This window comes from Ranitomeya variabilis, chromosome 3 (genome assembly GCF_051348905.1).
Source record: "Ranitomeya variabilis isolate aRanVar5 chromosome 3, aRanVar5.hap1, whole genome shotgun sequence".
Classification (NCBI taxonomy): Eukaryota; Metazoa; Chordata; class Amphibia; order Anura; family Dendrobatidae; genus Ranitomeya; species Ranitomeya variabilis.
In genome coordinates, this window is record NC_135234.1 from 633,521,348 (window position 1) to 633,534,862 (window position 13,515).

General features: G+C 48.4%; 1 protein-coding gene across 1 annotated transcript in view; it reads left to right on the plus strand.

Annotated features, from left to right (window-relative positions):
- Nucleotides 1–1,991: 1,991 nt before the first annotated feature.
- The window catches only part of CS (citrate synthase), a 54,434-nt gene continuing 42,910 nt past the window's right edge, over nucleotides 1,992–13,515 (plus strand). The window contains exon 1 of the mRNA XM_077297519.1: nucleotides 1,992–2,559. Coding sequence (XP_077153634.1) covers nucleotides 2,509–2,559 — 51 coding nt within the window. The 5' untranslated portion in view covers nucleotides 1,992–2,508. The remainder of the gene's footprint in view (nucleotides 2,560–13,515) is intronic.

Sequence of the window (13,515 nt, forward strand, 5' to 3'; positions counted from 1 at the left end):
GATTTAGTTCGTGCCTTTCACGCCGCTCATCCTGATCGCCCTGGTGGTCTTGGTGAGGGTTCGGTGACCCCTCACTAAGGGGGGGGTACTGTTGTGAATTTACCTTTTGGCTCCCTCTAGTGGCTACTAGTGATTTGACTCTGGGTATGTCATTCATCCCTTGTATTCTCACCTGGGTCGTTAGGTCAGGGGTGTTGCTATATAAGCTCCCTGGACCTTCAGTTCAATGCCTGGCAACGTTGATATCAGAGCTAATCTGTAGTGCTCTTGTCTACTGATCCTGGTTCCTGCTTGATTAAGCTAAGTCTTCTTTCTTGCTTTTTGCTATTCGTTTTTGTTTGCATTTTTTGTCCAGCTTGTATATAATCTGTATCCTGACCTTGCTGGAAGCTCTAGGGTGGCTGGTGTTCTCCCCCTGGGCCGTTAGACGGTTCGGGGGTTCTTGAATCTCCAGCGTGGATTTTTGATAGGGTTTTTGTTGACCATATAAGTTATCTTACTACATTCTGCTATTAGTAAGTGGGCCTCTCTTTGCTAAACCTAGTTCATCTCTGTGTTTGTCATTTCCTCTTACCTCACCGTTATTATTTGTGGGGGGCTTGTATCCAACTTTTGGGGTCTTTTCTCTGGAGGCAAGAGAGGTCTTTGTTTTCCTCTTCTAGGGGTAGTTAGCTCTCCGGCTGGCGCGAGACATCTAGCGACCAACGTAGGCATGTTCCCCGGCTACTTCTAGTGTTGGCGTTAGGAGTAGATATATGGTCAACCCAGTTACCACTGCCCTATGAGCTGGATTTTTGTACTTCGCAGACTTGCTGATATCTCTGAGACCCTCGCCATTGGGGTCATAACAGGATAGCACAGTGTTTCAGTGGAAAAAATTGAATTTTTTGTTTGCACCACTAAATGTTATAAACTTTTGTGAATCACTGGTGGGTTATAAATACTCAATGCACTACTAGATGAATTCTTTGAAGGGTCTAGTTTCCAAAATGGGGTCACTTATGGGGGATTTCTGCTCGTTTGATATGTCAGGGGTTCTGCAAATGCTTCATGGCATTCACAGTGTATTGCAGACAAATTTACGCTCCAAAAATCAAACAGCTATTTTTTGTGCCCGGCCACGTGCCCAAACAGCAGTTTTTAGCTAGTTGGGGGAGCTGGGACTGCAACATTATGAGAGTTACACCAAAATAATCCGTATACGTCACTTCAGTTTAGGGCTCAAACTTGCGAGCAAAACGGACGAGTGCAATCAGATAAAAAATCAGATGTGCCAATGTTATTCAATAGGTGACATCTCATTTGCAATTTTTTTTCTCAGCCTAAATCGGACTGAGAAAAAAAATCACAGCATGCTGCGTATTGCTTCAAGTCTCAGAGTCGCCAATGCAAGTCAATGGGTGCGAGAAAAAAACCGCACGGAATACGGACCATCTGTTTTCCGCCCGTTTTTTACAGATACCTTACCATTCTGTGGCATAGAACACTGTAAATGGTCCTGTAAATGATTGTAAAAAAATGGAGAAAAAAACGCATTGCAGACGGAAGTCATACGGATGTAAAACGGATGGTGCAATTAAAAATCGCATTGAATTCGCATGACAATCGCATACTTTGCATCCAATTTTTTCGTTCCAGATTACGGACCGTTTTTTTATCTCGTGAGTATGAGCCCTTAAAAAAATTACAGACACCGTAAAATTGTGTACGTGCAGGACAAGGGCAGCATTTTTCGGGACTGTCCTGGAATTTGTGAACAGTTGGCAGCCCTGAGCACTGACCCCTACAGCCACCCGCGACCATGTGAGCGATGTCCGTCTCACTGGTCCGTAGCATCGGGCAGGCGATAGAGGTTGCAGAGTACTACAGACTGCTGGAGCCGGCGCAGCTGCGCAGTGCGGGGTAGCCCGGCTCCCTCAGTTTCCCGCCCTCCTCCCGCCTTCCCTGACGCTAGCAGCGGCATAGCCAATCACAAATCACCACGGAGTCACGCGCGTCTGAGCCGACACAGCGGGCTATGTGACTGGACATGTGACAGGACCGTGGACTCGCTAACAGCAGGAGTCCAGTAACCTGCGTTACTCCATACTGCACTGTCTGTGACTGTACTGGTAGTCACCAGTGACTGGCAGCTCGGTCTTTCTGACAAGGGGCCGCGCCTACTGCACATTTTTGCGCATGCGTCCTATTGTCAGTCATATTGCTAGAGGAACTATAAGGAGAAACGTTACCCCTTAGGAACTACTACAGTTAGACTAAGTAGTAATGAATAAGGAAAGGTCATTCCCCTGCCCCTCGTAAGATGGCGTCCGTACGTCTGCGTGCCGACACAGGTGACGTCATTAGACAGGGGGCGGGGTTCAAATCCTCCTTTTCAACCTTGTCCCGGCTCCGGCCTTCCAGGCGCCTTCAACTCAGCCATTCTCTGTCAGACGCTGCCAGTGCTCCGGGCCCAGACACGGCCTCCGCCTTCCCCGGGAAAAGCTCCAAACGCCAGCCGCCCTCACAATGTCTCTCATCACCGCCGGACGCCTGTGCGCTCGTATTCTGGGGGCTAAGGTGAGTATAATAGTCCTGGGCTACAGCCGCCATAATCGCACAGTAACCGGGAGTCCCGTAGTTTGTGCGGCCGCCCTCCCCCTGTGCCATCATTACAGCCGGAGCTGTCACCACGGGGCACGTCCGTTACCGAGCACTGGTGGCGGCGGTGTACGGGGAGCCGCAGGGAGCTCACGTGTGACGGCTCCGGCAGCCCTGATCATGGAGGTCACACAGGGCGGCTCTGCAGCTCCGGTGTGGGGGAGTTTGCCCTGCAGCCCCTGAGTGCACTGTGTGGGGAGAGTCAGTGGAAATCATAATTTTGCTCAGCACATAAAGTTATGAAACTCTGCCATTTGCTTTATTGGGGGTTTTGTCTAATTCATGTAGCACTCCCCAGTCTGTGCCTGTATTGAGGTGAGGGGTCTCCTTTGGAGCACAGATGATGGTAGTGAGGGTCCGCACCTGTGTCCATATACCTGTCTGATGGCAGGAGACAGGCGCGGACCCATCACTGCCACATCTGTACCCTAAAGTGTATGTACTGATATCAGTACGGCTGGGGACAAATAGTATGAGGAAAAGCTGCATCTTTACTTACATGAATGAAGACAAATCCTGTAATAAAGCAATTGTGCCATAACTTTACAAATCACTCATAGAAAACAAAATGAAGGTTTAGTTACTCTCTAAATGGAGTCTGTCACTCACAAAACTATTTTTAAACTAGTTATATGGAGGGCTGTGGTCCCGTGGAGGGCTTGTCCCCTGTGAAGACATGTATGAAGTCCAACTTTTTTTTTTTTGCTCCGAAAATGCTCTTTCTTCCATATACTAATTAGCGTTGTCAGCGCCCCGTTCTGCTCTCCACCTTGTGGATATATGGTGAGCAGCCATAGCTGACAGGATGATTGTGCTCGGCTCCTGCGCTGCCTGTGTTGGTGTATGCGCTCTAGGCCGAATAGTTGGTGCAGGCAGCGCTCACCCAGGGCCGCCGAGCGCTGTCAGGCAGCATGGAGAGGCGCTAAGGACTGGGAGTGCTCTGCATCACATCGGCTTCTGGATAACGGTCATGGAGGGCTACACTAAGGTGTGGTTCTTATAGTGGCTGGATTTTATTAGTCTCCTTTTATGACCATTATCTTAGTACAAATTGCATTTTGGGTGTGACATTTCACTCTTTATTGTACATGTATGTGACTGTTTTAACTTCACAGGGAACCGATCTGTTTTCTGTTGGTGCAGCATCTTGCCTTCAGTATTGGTTCAGAGCTGAAATCTCTGGTCATTGAAACGGAAAGACCAGAGACTTTATCTAGCCATACGGACCAGACAAATGTCACCTGAAGATGCAGATTGCGACAGGGCAGACCGCCATCTATTGTGTGCGAGGTGGTCTGATTTTCTCCTGACCTCAAATGTTGGGGGGGGGGGGGGAGGAGTATTGGACTGTTGGAGGTTACTATACCTGCCCACTATGTTCTCAGGGGAGATGAGCACCTGACATGTCTGGCCGCGCCTGTTTGCTCTCTCCCAAGCCAAGTATGGGTTTGGGAGTTGGTGGGTTTGGGCATTGTGTGGTCTAGATGAAGGCTATATAATCTGTCCCACCATCTTTCCACAGTTCCTGCTGCTGGGCACATGAGATTTTGTAGATACTTCAGCATAACTGTTAAGGCCCCGTCACACACAGCGACGCTGCAGTGATACAGACAACGATGCTGATCGCTGCAGCGTCGCTGTTTTGTCGCTGTGTGGTCGCTGGGGAGCTGTCACACAGACCGCTCTCCAGCAACCAACGATGCCGAGGTCCCCGGGTAACCAGGGTAAACATCGGGTTGCTAAGCGCAGGGCCGCGCTTAGTAACCCGATGTTTACCCTGGTTACCAGTGTAAAATGTAAAATAACAAACAGTACATACTCACCTTCGCGTCCCCCGGCGTCCGCTTCCTGCACTGACTGAGCGCCGGCCCTAACAGCAGAGCGGTGACGTCACCGCTGTGCTGTACTTTCACTTTCCGGCCGGCAGTTAGTCAGTGCGGGAAGCAGACGGCAAGGGACCTGACGGACACCGGAATGTGAGTATGTACTGTTTGGTTTTTTTTTTTTACATTTACGATGGTAACCAGGGTAAACATCGGGTTACTAAGCGCGGCCCTGCGCTTAGTAACCCGATGTTTACCCTGGTTACCAGTGAAGACATCGCTGAATCCGTGTCACACACACCGGTTCAGCTATGTCAGCGGGACCTCAACGACCAAAAAAAGGTCCCAGCCATTCCGACACGACCAGTGATCTCACAGCAGGGGCCGGGTCGCTGGTACGTGTCAAACATAGCGAGATCGCTACTGAGGTCGCTGTTGCGTCACAAAACTTGTGACTCAGCAGCGATCTCGCTATGTGAGACGGGGCCTTTACATGCGATTCCTTCACTCCGTAGGTCAGATGTCACTTGATTAATCATAGTGTACTCAGTGCACTTTCACAGTGGAGTCTCTACTTGGTATAAAGATAAAAATGATGAGTCCTGAGCAGCTGATACCTTTTAATGGTTAACTGATATCATAACGACAAATTGTAAACTTTACAGACGGCTGTGGATTTCTTCATCTGCTTTGGTTTAGGCGAGAATAATAAATCCTGAAGAAAACATTTGCTTTACTGCATAGTGTATTTGGCCTTCATAGGTCAGTAGAGGTGAGGTAGACGTGTGCAGTGCGACCTTTCCAAGGGGACAGGATCCTACAGGTTATCCTATGAAATGGCTATGGTCAGCACATGATGCATGTCCACAGCTGGGCACCTCATACATAGGTTATAAATAATGACATGTAATATCCTGAGCTGCCCATGTTCTGGCAGCAGTGTCCCGAGTGTTCCTGGGCAGAAGCAGCCGCTCCTTCCATCTGTCAGGTTTGATGCCACAGGGTTTGATCAGTCCCACTCTGTACAGCATTCCTAAGGGAAGTATTTGCATCTTGTCACACTCTTGCTGATATCTTGTGTATTCCATATACCATTAATTATCCTAACCTTACAAGAAGAGTTAAGGCCCCGTCTCACATAGCGAGATCGCTAGCGAGATCGCTGCTGAGTCACAAGTTTTGTGACGCAACAGCGACCTCAGTAGCGATCTCACTATGTGTGACACGTACCAGCGATCAGGCCCCTGCTGCGAGATCGCTGGTCGTGTCGGAATGGCCTGGACCTTTTTTTGGTCGTTGAGGTCCCGCTGACATCGCTGAATCGGTGTGTGTGACACCGATCCAGCGATGTCTTCACTGTTAACCAGGGTAAACATCGGGTTACTAAGCGCAGGGCCGCGCTTAGTAACCCGATGTTTACCCTGGTTACCAGCGTAAATGTAAAAAAAAAAAAAACAGTACATACTCACCATCTGTTGCCCGTCAGGTCCCTTGGCGTCTGCTTCCTGCTCTGACTGCCGCCGTAAAGTGAGAGCACAGCAGTGACGTCACTGCTGCGCTCTGCTCACTGTACAGCGGCTCAGTCAGAGCAGGAAGCAGACGGCAAGGGACCTGACGGGCAACAGATGGTGAGTATGTAGTGTTTGTTTTTTTTGGTAACCAGGGTAAACATCGGGTTACTAAGCGCGGCCCTGCGCTTAGTAACCCGATGTTTACCCTGGTTACCCGGGTGCTGCAGGGGGACTTCGGCATCGTTGAAGACAGTTTCAACGATGCCGAAGTCGTTCCCCTGATCGTTGGTCGCTGGAGAGAGCTGTCTGTGTGACAGCTCCCCAGCGACCACACAGCGACAAAACAGCGACGCTGCAGCGATCAGCATCGTTGTCTGTATCGCTGCAGCGTCGCTGTGTGAGACGGGGCCTTTAGATGGGTCCCCACTGCAAATCTGCAGCAATGTACAGTACAATACAGGTAAATGGGGTTTTAAAAATCCCATTTATACGACGTACATTGAGGAAAATAATTTGCAGGAAAATGAAAGTATGGTGCGGATTTGAAATCTAATTATTAAGGGTCATATTTATCTGCATTTAAATCAGACTAGTGTAATCTGATAAAAAGTCGTATTGCACTCTGACTAATGTTACTCACCGAATCAATGGTCATCTGCAGTTTTTTTTTCTCAGATCATAGTGAGAAAAAATCTCAGCATGCTGCAATTGTCCTTGTACCTCGGATGAGACTCGCCAATGCACGTCAGTGGGAGCCAGAAAAAAATTACCGTATATACTCGAGTATAAGCCGAGATTTTCAGCCCAAATTTTTGGGCTGAAAGTGCCCTCTCGGCTTATACTCGAGTCATGATCGGTGGTGGGGTCGGCGGGTGAGCACTGTCATATACTTACCTAGTCCCGGCGATCCTGGCGCTCCCCCTGCCTGTCACACTGTCTTCGGTGCCGCAGCCTCTTCCCCTGAGCGGTCACGTGGGACCGCTCATTAGAGAAATGAATAGGCGGCTCCACCTCCCATAGGGGCGGAGCCGCCTATTCATTTCTCTAATGAAGCGGTGCCGGTGACCGCTGATAGAGAAAGAGGCTGCGGCACCGAAGACAGGCAGGGGGAAGGAGCGGGACGCCGGGAGCAGGTAAGTATTACATATTCACCTGTCCTCGTTCCACACGCCGGGCGCTGTCTCCATCTTCCCGGCGTCTCTCTCTCTCCGCTCTGACTGTTCAGGCAGAGGGCGCGATGACGCATATAGTGTGCGCGGCGCCCTCTGCCTGATCAGTCAGTGCGGAGAGACGCCGGGAAGATGGCGCCGAGGAGCTGCAAGCAAGAGAGGTGAGTATGTTTTTTTTTTTTTTTTATTGCAGCAGCAGCAGCACAGCTATGGGGCAATAATGGACGGTGCAGAGCACTATATGGCACAGCTATGGGGCAATAATGGACGGTGCAGAGCACTATATGGCATAGCTATGGGGCAACGGTGCAGAGCACTATATGGCACAGCTATGGGGCAATGGTGCAGAGCACTATATGGCACAGCTATGGGGCAATGGTGCAGAGCACTATATGGCACAGCTATGGGGCAACGGTGCAGAGCACTATATGGCACAGCTATGGGGCAATAATGGACGGTGCAGAGCACTATATGGCACAGCTATGGGGCAATGGTGCAGAGCACTATATGGCACAGCTATGGGGCAATAATGGTGCAGAGCACTATATGGCACAGCTATGGGGCAATAATGGACGGTGCAGAGCACTATATGGCACAGCTATCGGGCAATGGTGCAGAGCACTATATGGCACAGCTATGGGGCAACGGTGCAGAGCACTATATGGCACAGCTATGGGGCAATAATGGTGCAGAGCACTATATGGCCCAGCTATGGGGCAATAATGGACGGTGCAGAGCACTATATGGCACAGCTATGGGGCAATAATGGACGGTGCAGAGCACTATATGGCATAGCTATGGGGCAACGGTGCAGAGCACTATATGGCACAGCTATGGGGCAATGGTGCAGAGCACTATATGGCACAGCTATGGGGCAACGGTGCAGAGCACTATATGGCACAGCTATGGGGCAACGGTGCAGAGCACTATATGGCACAGCTATGGGGCAACGGTGCAGAGCACTATATGGCACAGCTATGGGGCAATAATGGACGGTGCAGAGCACTATATGGCACAGCTATGGGGCAATGGTGCAGAGCACTATATGGCACAGCTATGGGGCAATAATGGTGCAGAGCACTATATGGCACAGCTATGGGGCAATAATGGACGGTGCAGAGCTCTATATGGCACAGCTATGGGGCAATGGTGCAGAGCACTATATGGCACAGCTATGGGGCAACGGTGCAGAGCACTATATGGCACAGCTATGGGGCAATAATGGTGCAGAGCACTATATGGCCCAGCTATGGGGCAATAATGGACGGTGCAGAGCACTATATGGCACAGCTATGGGGCAATGGTGCAGAGCACTATATGGCAGAGTTATGGGGCAACGGTGCAGAGCACTATATGGCACAGCTATGGGGCAACGGTGCAGAGCACTATATGGCACAGCTATGGGGCAATAATGGTGCAGAGCACTATATGGCACAGCTATGGGGCAATAATGGACGGTGCAGAGCACTATATGGCACAGCTATGGGGCAATGGTGCAGAGCACTATATGGCACAGCTATGGGGCAATGGTGCAGAGCACTATATGGCACAGCTATGGGGCAATGGTGCAGAGCACTATATGGCACAGCTATGGGGCTATGGTGCAGAGCACTATATGGCACAGCTATGGGGCTATGGTGCAGAGCACTATATGGCACAGCTATGGGGCAATGGTGCAGAGCACTATATGGCACAGCTATGGGGCAATGGTGCAGAGCACTATATGGCACAGCTATGGGGCAACGGTGCAGAGCATTATATATATGGCACAGCTATGGGGCAACGGTGCAGAGCATTATATATATGGCACAGCTATGGGGCAACGGTGCAGAGCATTATATATATGGCACAGCTATGGGGCAACGGTGCAGAGCATTGTATATATGGCACAGCTTTATGTGAAGTATCTATGGGGCAATGGTGCAGAGCATTGTATATATGGCACAGCTTTATGTGGAGCATCTATGGGGCCATAATGAACGGTATGGAGTATCTATTTTTAATTTTGAAATTCACCGGTACCTGCTGCATTTTCCACCCTAGGCTTATACTCGAGTCAATAAGTTTTCCCAGTTTTTTGTGGCAAAATTAGGGGGGTCGGCTTATACTCGGGTCGGCTTATACTCGAGTATATACGGTACATACGCCACACAGACCATCCGTATGGCGTCTGATATTTTCAGATACATTACCATTCTGTAGCATAGAGCACTGTAAATGATTGTAGAGTAATAGTTGCAGATAAGAAAATGCATTGCACTGTGATGCTGGCTGTCAGTCAGGGCCAGGGACACTGTCTGTATTCTCAGCGGTGAATGAACCCACGCCCTGACTGACAGCCAGCCTTAAAGGGCACCTGACACCCCGTTTTTTCCGTATGAGATAAAAATACTGTTAAATAGGGCCTGAGCTGTGCATTACAACAGTGTATTTTGTGGACCCCGATTCCCCACCTATGCTGCCAAAATACGTTACCAAAGTAGCCGTTTTTGCCTGTCAATCAGGCTGGTCTGGTCAAAAGGGCGTGGTGTCTTCCCCCAGATCTTGCTTAGTTTTCCGTTGGTGGCGTAGTGGTTTGCGCATGCCCAAGGTCCCAAATCCACTGCACAGGGGAGAGAAAAGAGCGAGATGTGCGTTATTTCCCTGTTGATCGGTGGGGGCGGCCATCTTCCTTTGGCCGCGCGTGCGCAGATGGAGCGCTCTGCTGCCCGCGGCTTCAGGAAAATGGCCGCGGGATGCCGCGCGCAGATGGAGATCGCGGCGGCCATTTTCCTGAAGCCGAGATGCGAATTCTGCTTCAGGAAAATGGCCGCCGCGATCTCCATCTGCGCACGCGCGGCATCCCGCGGCCATTTTCCTGAAGCCGCGGGCAGTAGAGCGCTCCATCTGCGCACGCGCGGCCAAAGGAAGATGGCCGCCCCCACCGATCAACAGGGAAATAACGCACATCTCGCTCTTTTCTCTCCCCTGTGCAGTGGATTTGGGACCTTGGGCATGCGCAAACCACTACGCCACCAACGGAAAACTAAGCAAGATCTGGGGGAAGACACCACGCCCTTTTGACCAGACCAGCCTGATTGACAGGCGAAAACGGCTACTTTGGTAACGTATTTTGGCAGCATAGGTGGGGAATCGGGGTCCACAAAATACACTGTTGTAATGCACAGCTCAGGCCCTATTTAACAGTATTTTTATCTCATACGGAAAAAACGGGGTGACAGGTGCCCTTTAATGCAGAGCCAGTGTCCGTGCCAGGTGTGCTGTTTCAGTTATGGGGGCCAGCGTAATAACACTACTAACATGCAGGATAACAGCGTTTTTTTTCTTGTCAAAGGCTCTCTTTAAATGGAGTGGGGTAAAATCCACAGCCTAACACATGCAAATTCATTGCGGATTTCTAACCAAATTCATCTGTAGCATGAGACTTCTTTCTCTGCCGAATTGACCAGTTGTCATAAAAATTTTGGATTTTGAGGTAAAATCTGTGCTCTGTGAAGACGGCTGCTACTGAAGAGATTTCTATGTACCGTAGGTGGGAGTGAGGAGCTGTTTAGATAGAACCTTATCAGTAGCCACTGGCATTGCCTATCTCTGTAAGGACATTCACATGTCCAGTAAGAAATGTGAACGCAGCCTAATGGGAGAGTCTGTCTAGTCTGAATACAGATTTTTTTTTTTTTTTTTCCCCAGAATTATAATATGCAAATTATCTCTTCAGAGAGGAAGAGGGCTAGAACTCTATAGCGCCACCTGTTGGAAGCAGCAATCCTACAAGTCGTTACCAACCCTTTAATATGACTTAGGATAAAAGCCAAATCAGAATTTCAATTTGCATCCATGATGTTTCGTGGTAATACCCCTCATCAGTGCAAAGTATGAATTGAGAATTTTAATAATGACCAATTCTGGCAGAGAGAAGCAGATTTCTCTGATAAGGCATCTTACAAAGTTGCTTATTTTCACTTGTACTATTGATTCATGAAATAAAAAGTAAAACGACGGTTACATTTTAACGTATCTTACCCCATAGGACCCTCCTGTATGTGCCCTCACTGAGGCTGTGCAGCCAACAAAGGTCACTTTCTGGCACATGGCTCCTAACAGGAAGTGTCAACTTGCTTTGGGTGTGGTGTGGGGATGGGCAAGGGAGCTTTTGCACAAAGGAAATCAATTTTGCTATATGGGAAAAATGGCCAAATATGAACTATAGAGAAGAATAAAGCTGCTAGACCTTGATGCAGAGCTCCAGATGAGACTTGTTTATGGGGAAAATCCAGTTCTGGAGCACATGCAACCATTCACATGGCTTCCATACATAACCTATTCATGAAAAGTGAAGGCTGAAATATACGGTAATTCATGTTGTAATTGTGACTTATTTTTTAGAATAGTTTTGATGCACATGGCTCTTGCTATAATGTAAATTTTAAAAAATCGGTGTAGGGTGAGCTTGGCCCGTTGACAACTTCTGAGCAGAAGGCATTGCAGTGCTGCGTCATGTCCCCTAGGAGCTGTCACTGGAGATGCACAAGGGTGCAGTGGTAGAGAGGGGTCAGGAATATGCGGTGATGACAATTTGTGACTAGCTCTGTGATTACAGAGTCCTCAGTGACTGGGACATATCCAATACTGTAAAAAGGCAAATGGTAGGGAGTAGAAGTTATGAGCTGACTGGTGATGAGGATGGATGTTCCCTATAAGTCAATAGCCCCTTTGTAGAATCCTCCGGTCAGACTAGTCTCAGCCGGACATGGTCTCTGGCAAACAATAGACTGAATATATCCATTTAATTTTTTAATCTGCAGAGAAACTTTCACGCATTTCCATTTCTCTGCAGACACGGAGATTTTCATGACCTAACAGTTGCAGCCTTAGTTTTGGACTTTTTTTGCTGACAGCATAGACAAATCTTTTCATAGGATTTGCTTGAAGCTTATTTGTTAGCGGTCTGATGTATGAAACCTTTTTCTACCGAATACTATAATTTATTTTGATTCCTTCTCATTTTTTTTTTAAAGATTTAATTATAAGTGAAAAAAAAATTGGGCTATGTGATGAATCATATGACAGAGTTTACAAGGATGCATTGTGACATGGCAAGTGATGATTGTAACTGTTGCAAAATGTGACTGCGATGCAATAGCTCCAAAAATGTCAAATCTGCTAGGTTGGTGGTGCAAACTGATTGTGACTGCTCAGGTATGGATTTAAAGGGAATTTGTCAGCAGCATTTTAACCCACAAACTTATTTTTCTGCACATGTACCGTATTTTCCGGACTATAAGATGCACCAGACTAGAAGACGCAGCCAGGTTTTAGAGTTGGGAAAATAGGGAAAAAAATTAGTCAAAAAAATGTGTTAAAACATTTAATAACATAAATAACATACTATTATATGTGGTGTTATTATATAATAGTATGTTATTATGTTGGAAGCTGCGGGTAGAAGATGGTGCTGCGGGACCAGTGTGTGGTGTAAAGTACTATATGAAGACGCTGGAGGGTGAGTATAAGAATGGGGGCACAGGGCTTATATTTAAAGCACCACTCCAGCACTGAAAAATAACACGAGTGCTGCCTTAAGAACCCATGGGAGAACTATAACTCCCAGCCTGTCCTGCAGATCCTATGACATGTTGGGAGTTATAGTTCACCACAAGAGTGGTGGAGTGCTTTATTGTGTGTTGTATTGACTAACCTTTAAAGTATTTCTTAGTTGTTCAGGCTGTGAGCAACCCATGGCCGCACAGAGCCCTCCCTCTTGTTGCCTTTCCACAGCACAGGTCATAAGAGGAAGCGTGCAGATTCTAGTGTAGTGTCTGAAGGACCTGTGATGACATCAGAAGAGGGAGGGCTCTGTGCTGTCATGTGATGCTCCAGCGCGCCCTCTTCATGACATCACACAGGTCCTTATGCACTCAGCATCCAGCACAGCCCAGGCAGATATGCAACGATCTTGTCCCCTCTGGCCCCTGCTGCCTCCTCCACCAGACACACAGATCTCCCCAGCTGCTGCAGGAATCGGGCACTGGGGAAACCATGTGTGTCCCTGTTTAAGTGAAGGGGTATTCATTTGCTGCTCCCCCCTCACTGCTCAGCACTGACAGGTGGGCGGGGAAGCGGCTAATGAATATTCACTGCACTTTAATCATCGTGATTAGGGTTGAGCGACCTTTAGTTTTTTAGGGTCGAGTCGGGTTTTGTGAAACCCGACTGTCTTAAAAGTCGAGTCGAGTGAAATCGGCCGACCACAGTGAAAAGTCGGGTTTCGGCCGAAACACGAAACCCAGTGAAGATATATATTTTTTTTTAAATCTCTCTCGATAACATGACGATAGGCGTTCACTCCCCTAACTCCTATGTCATCACTCT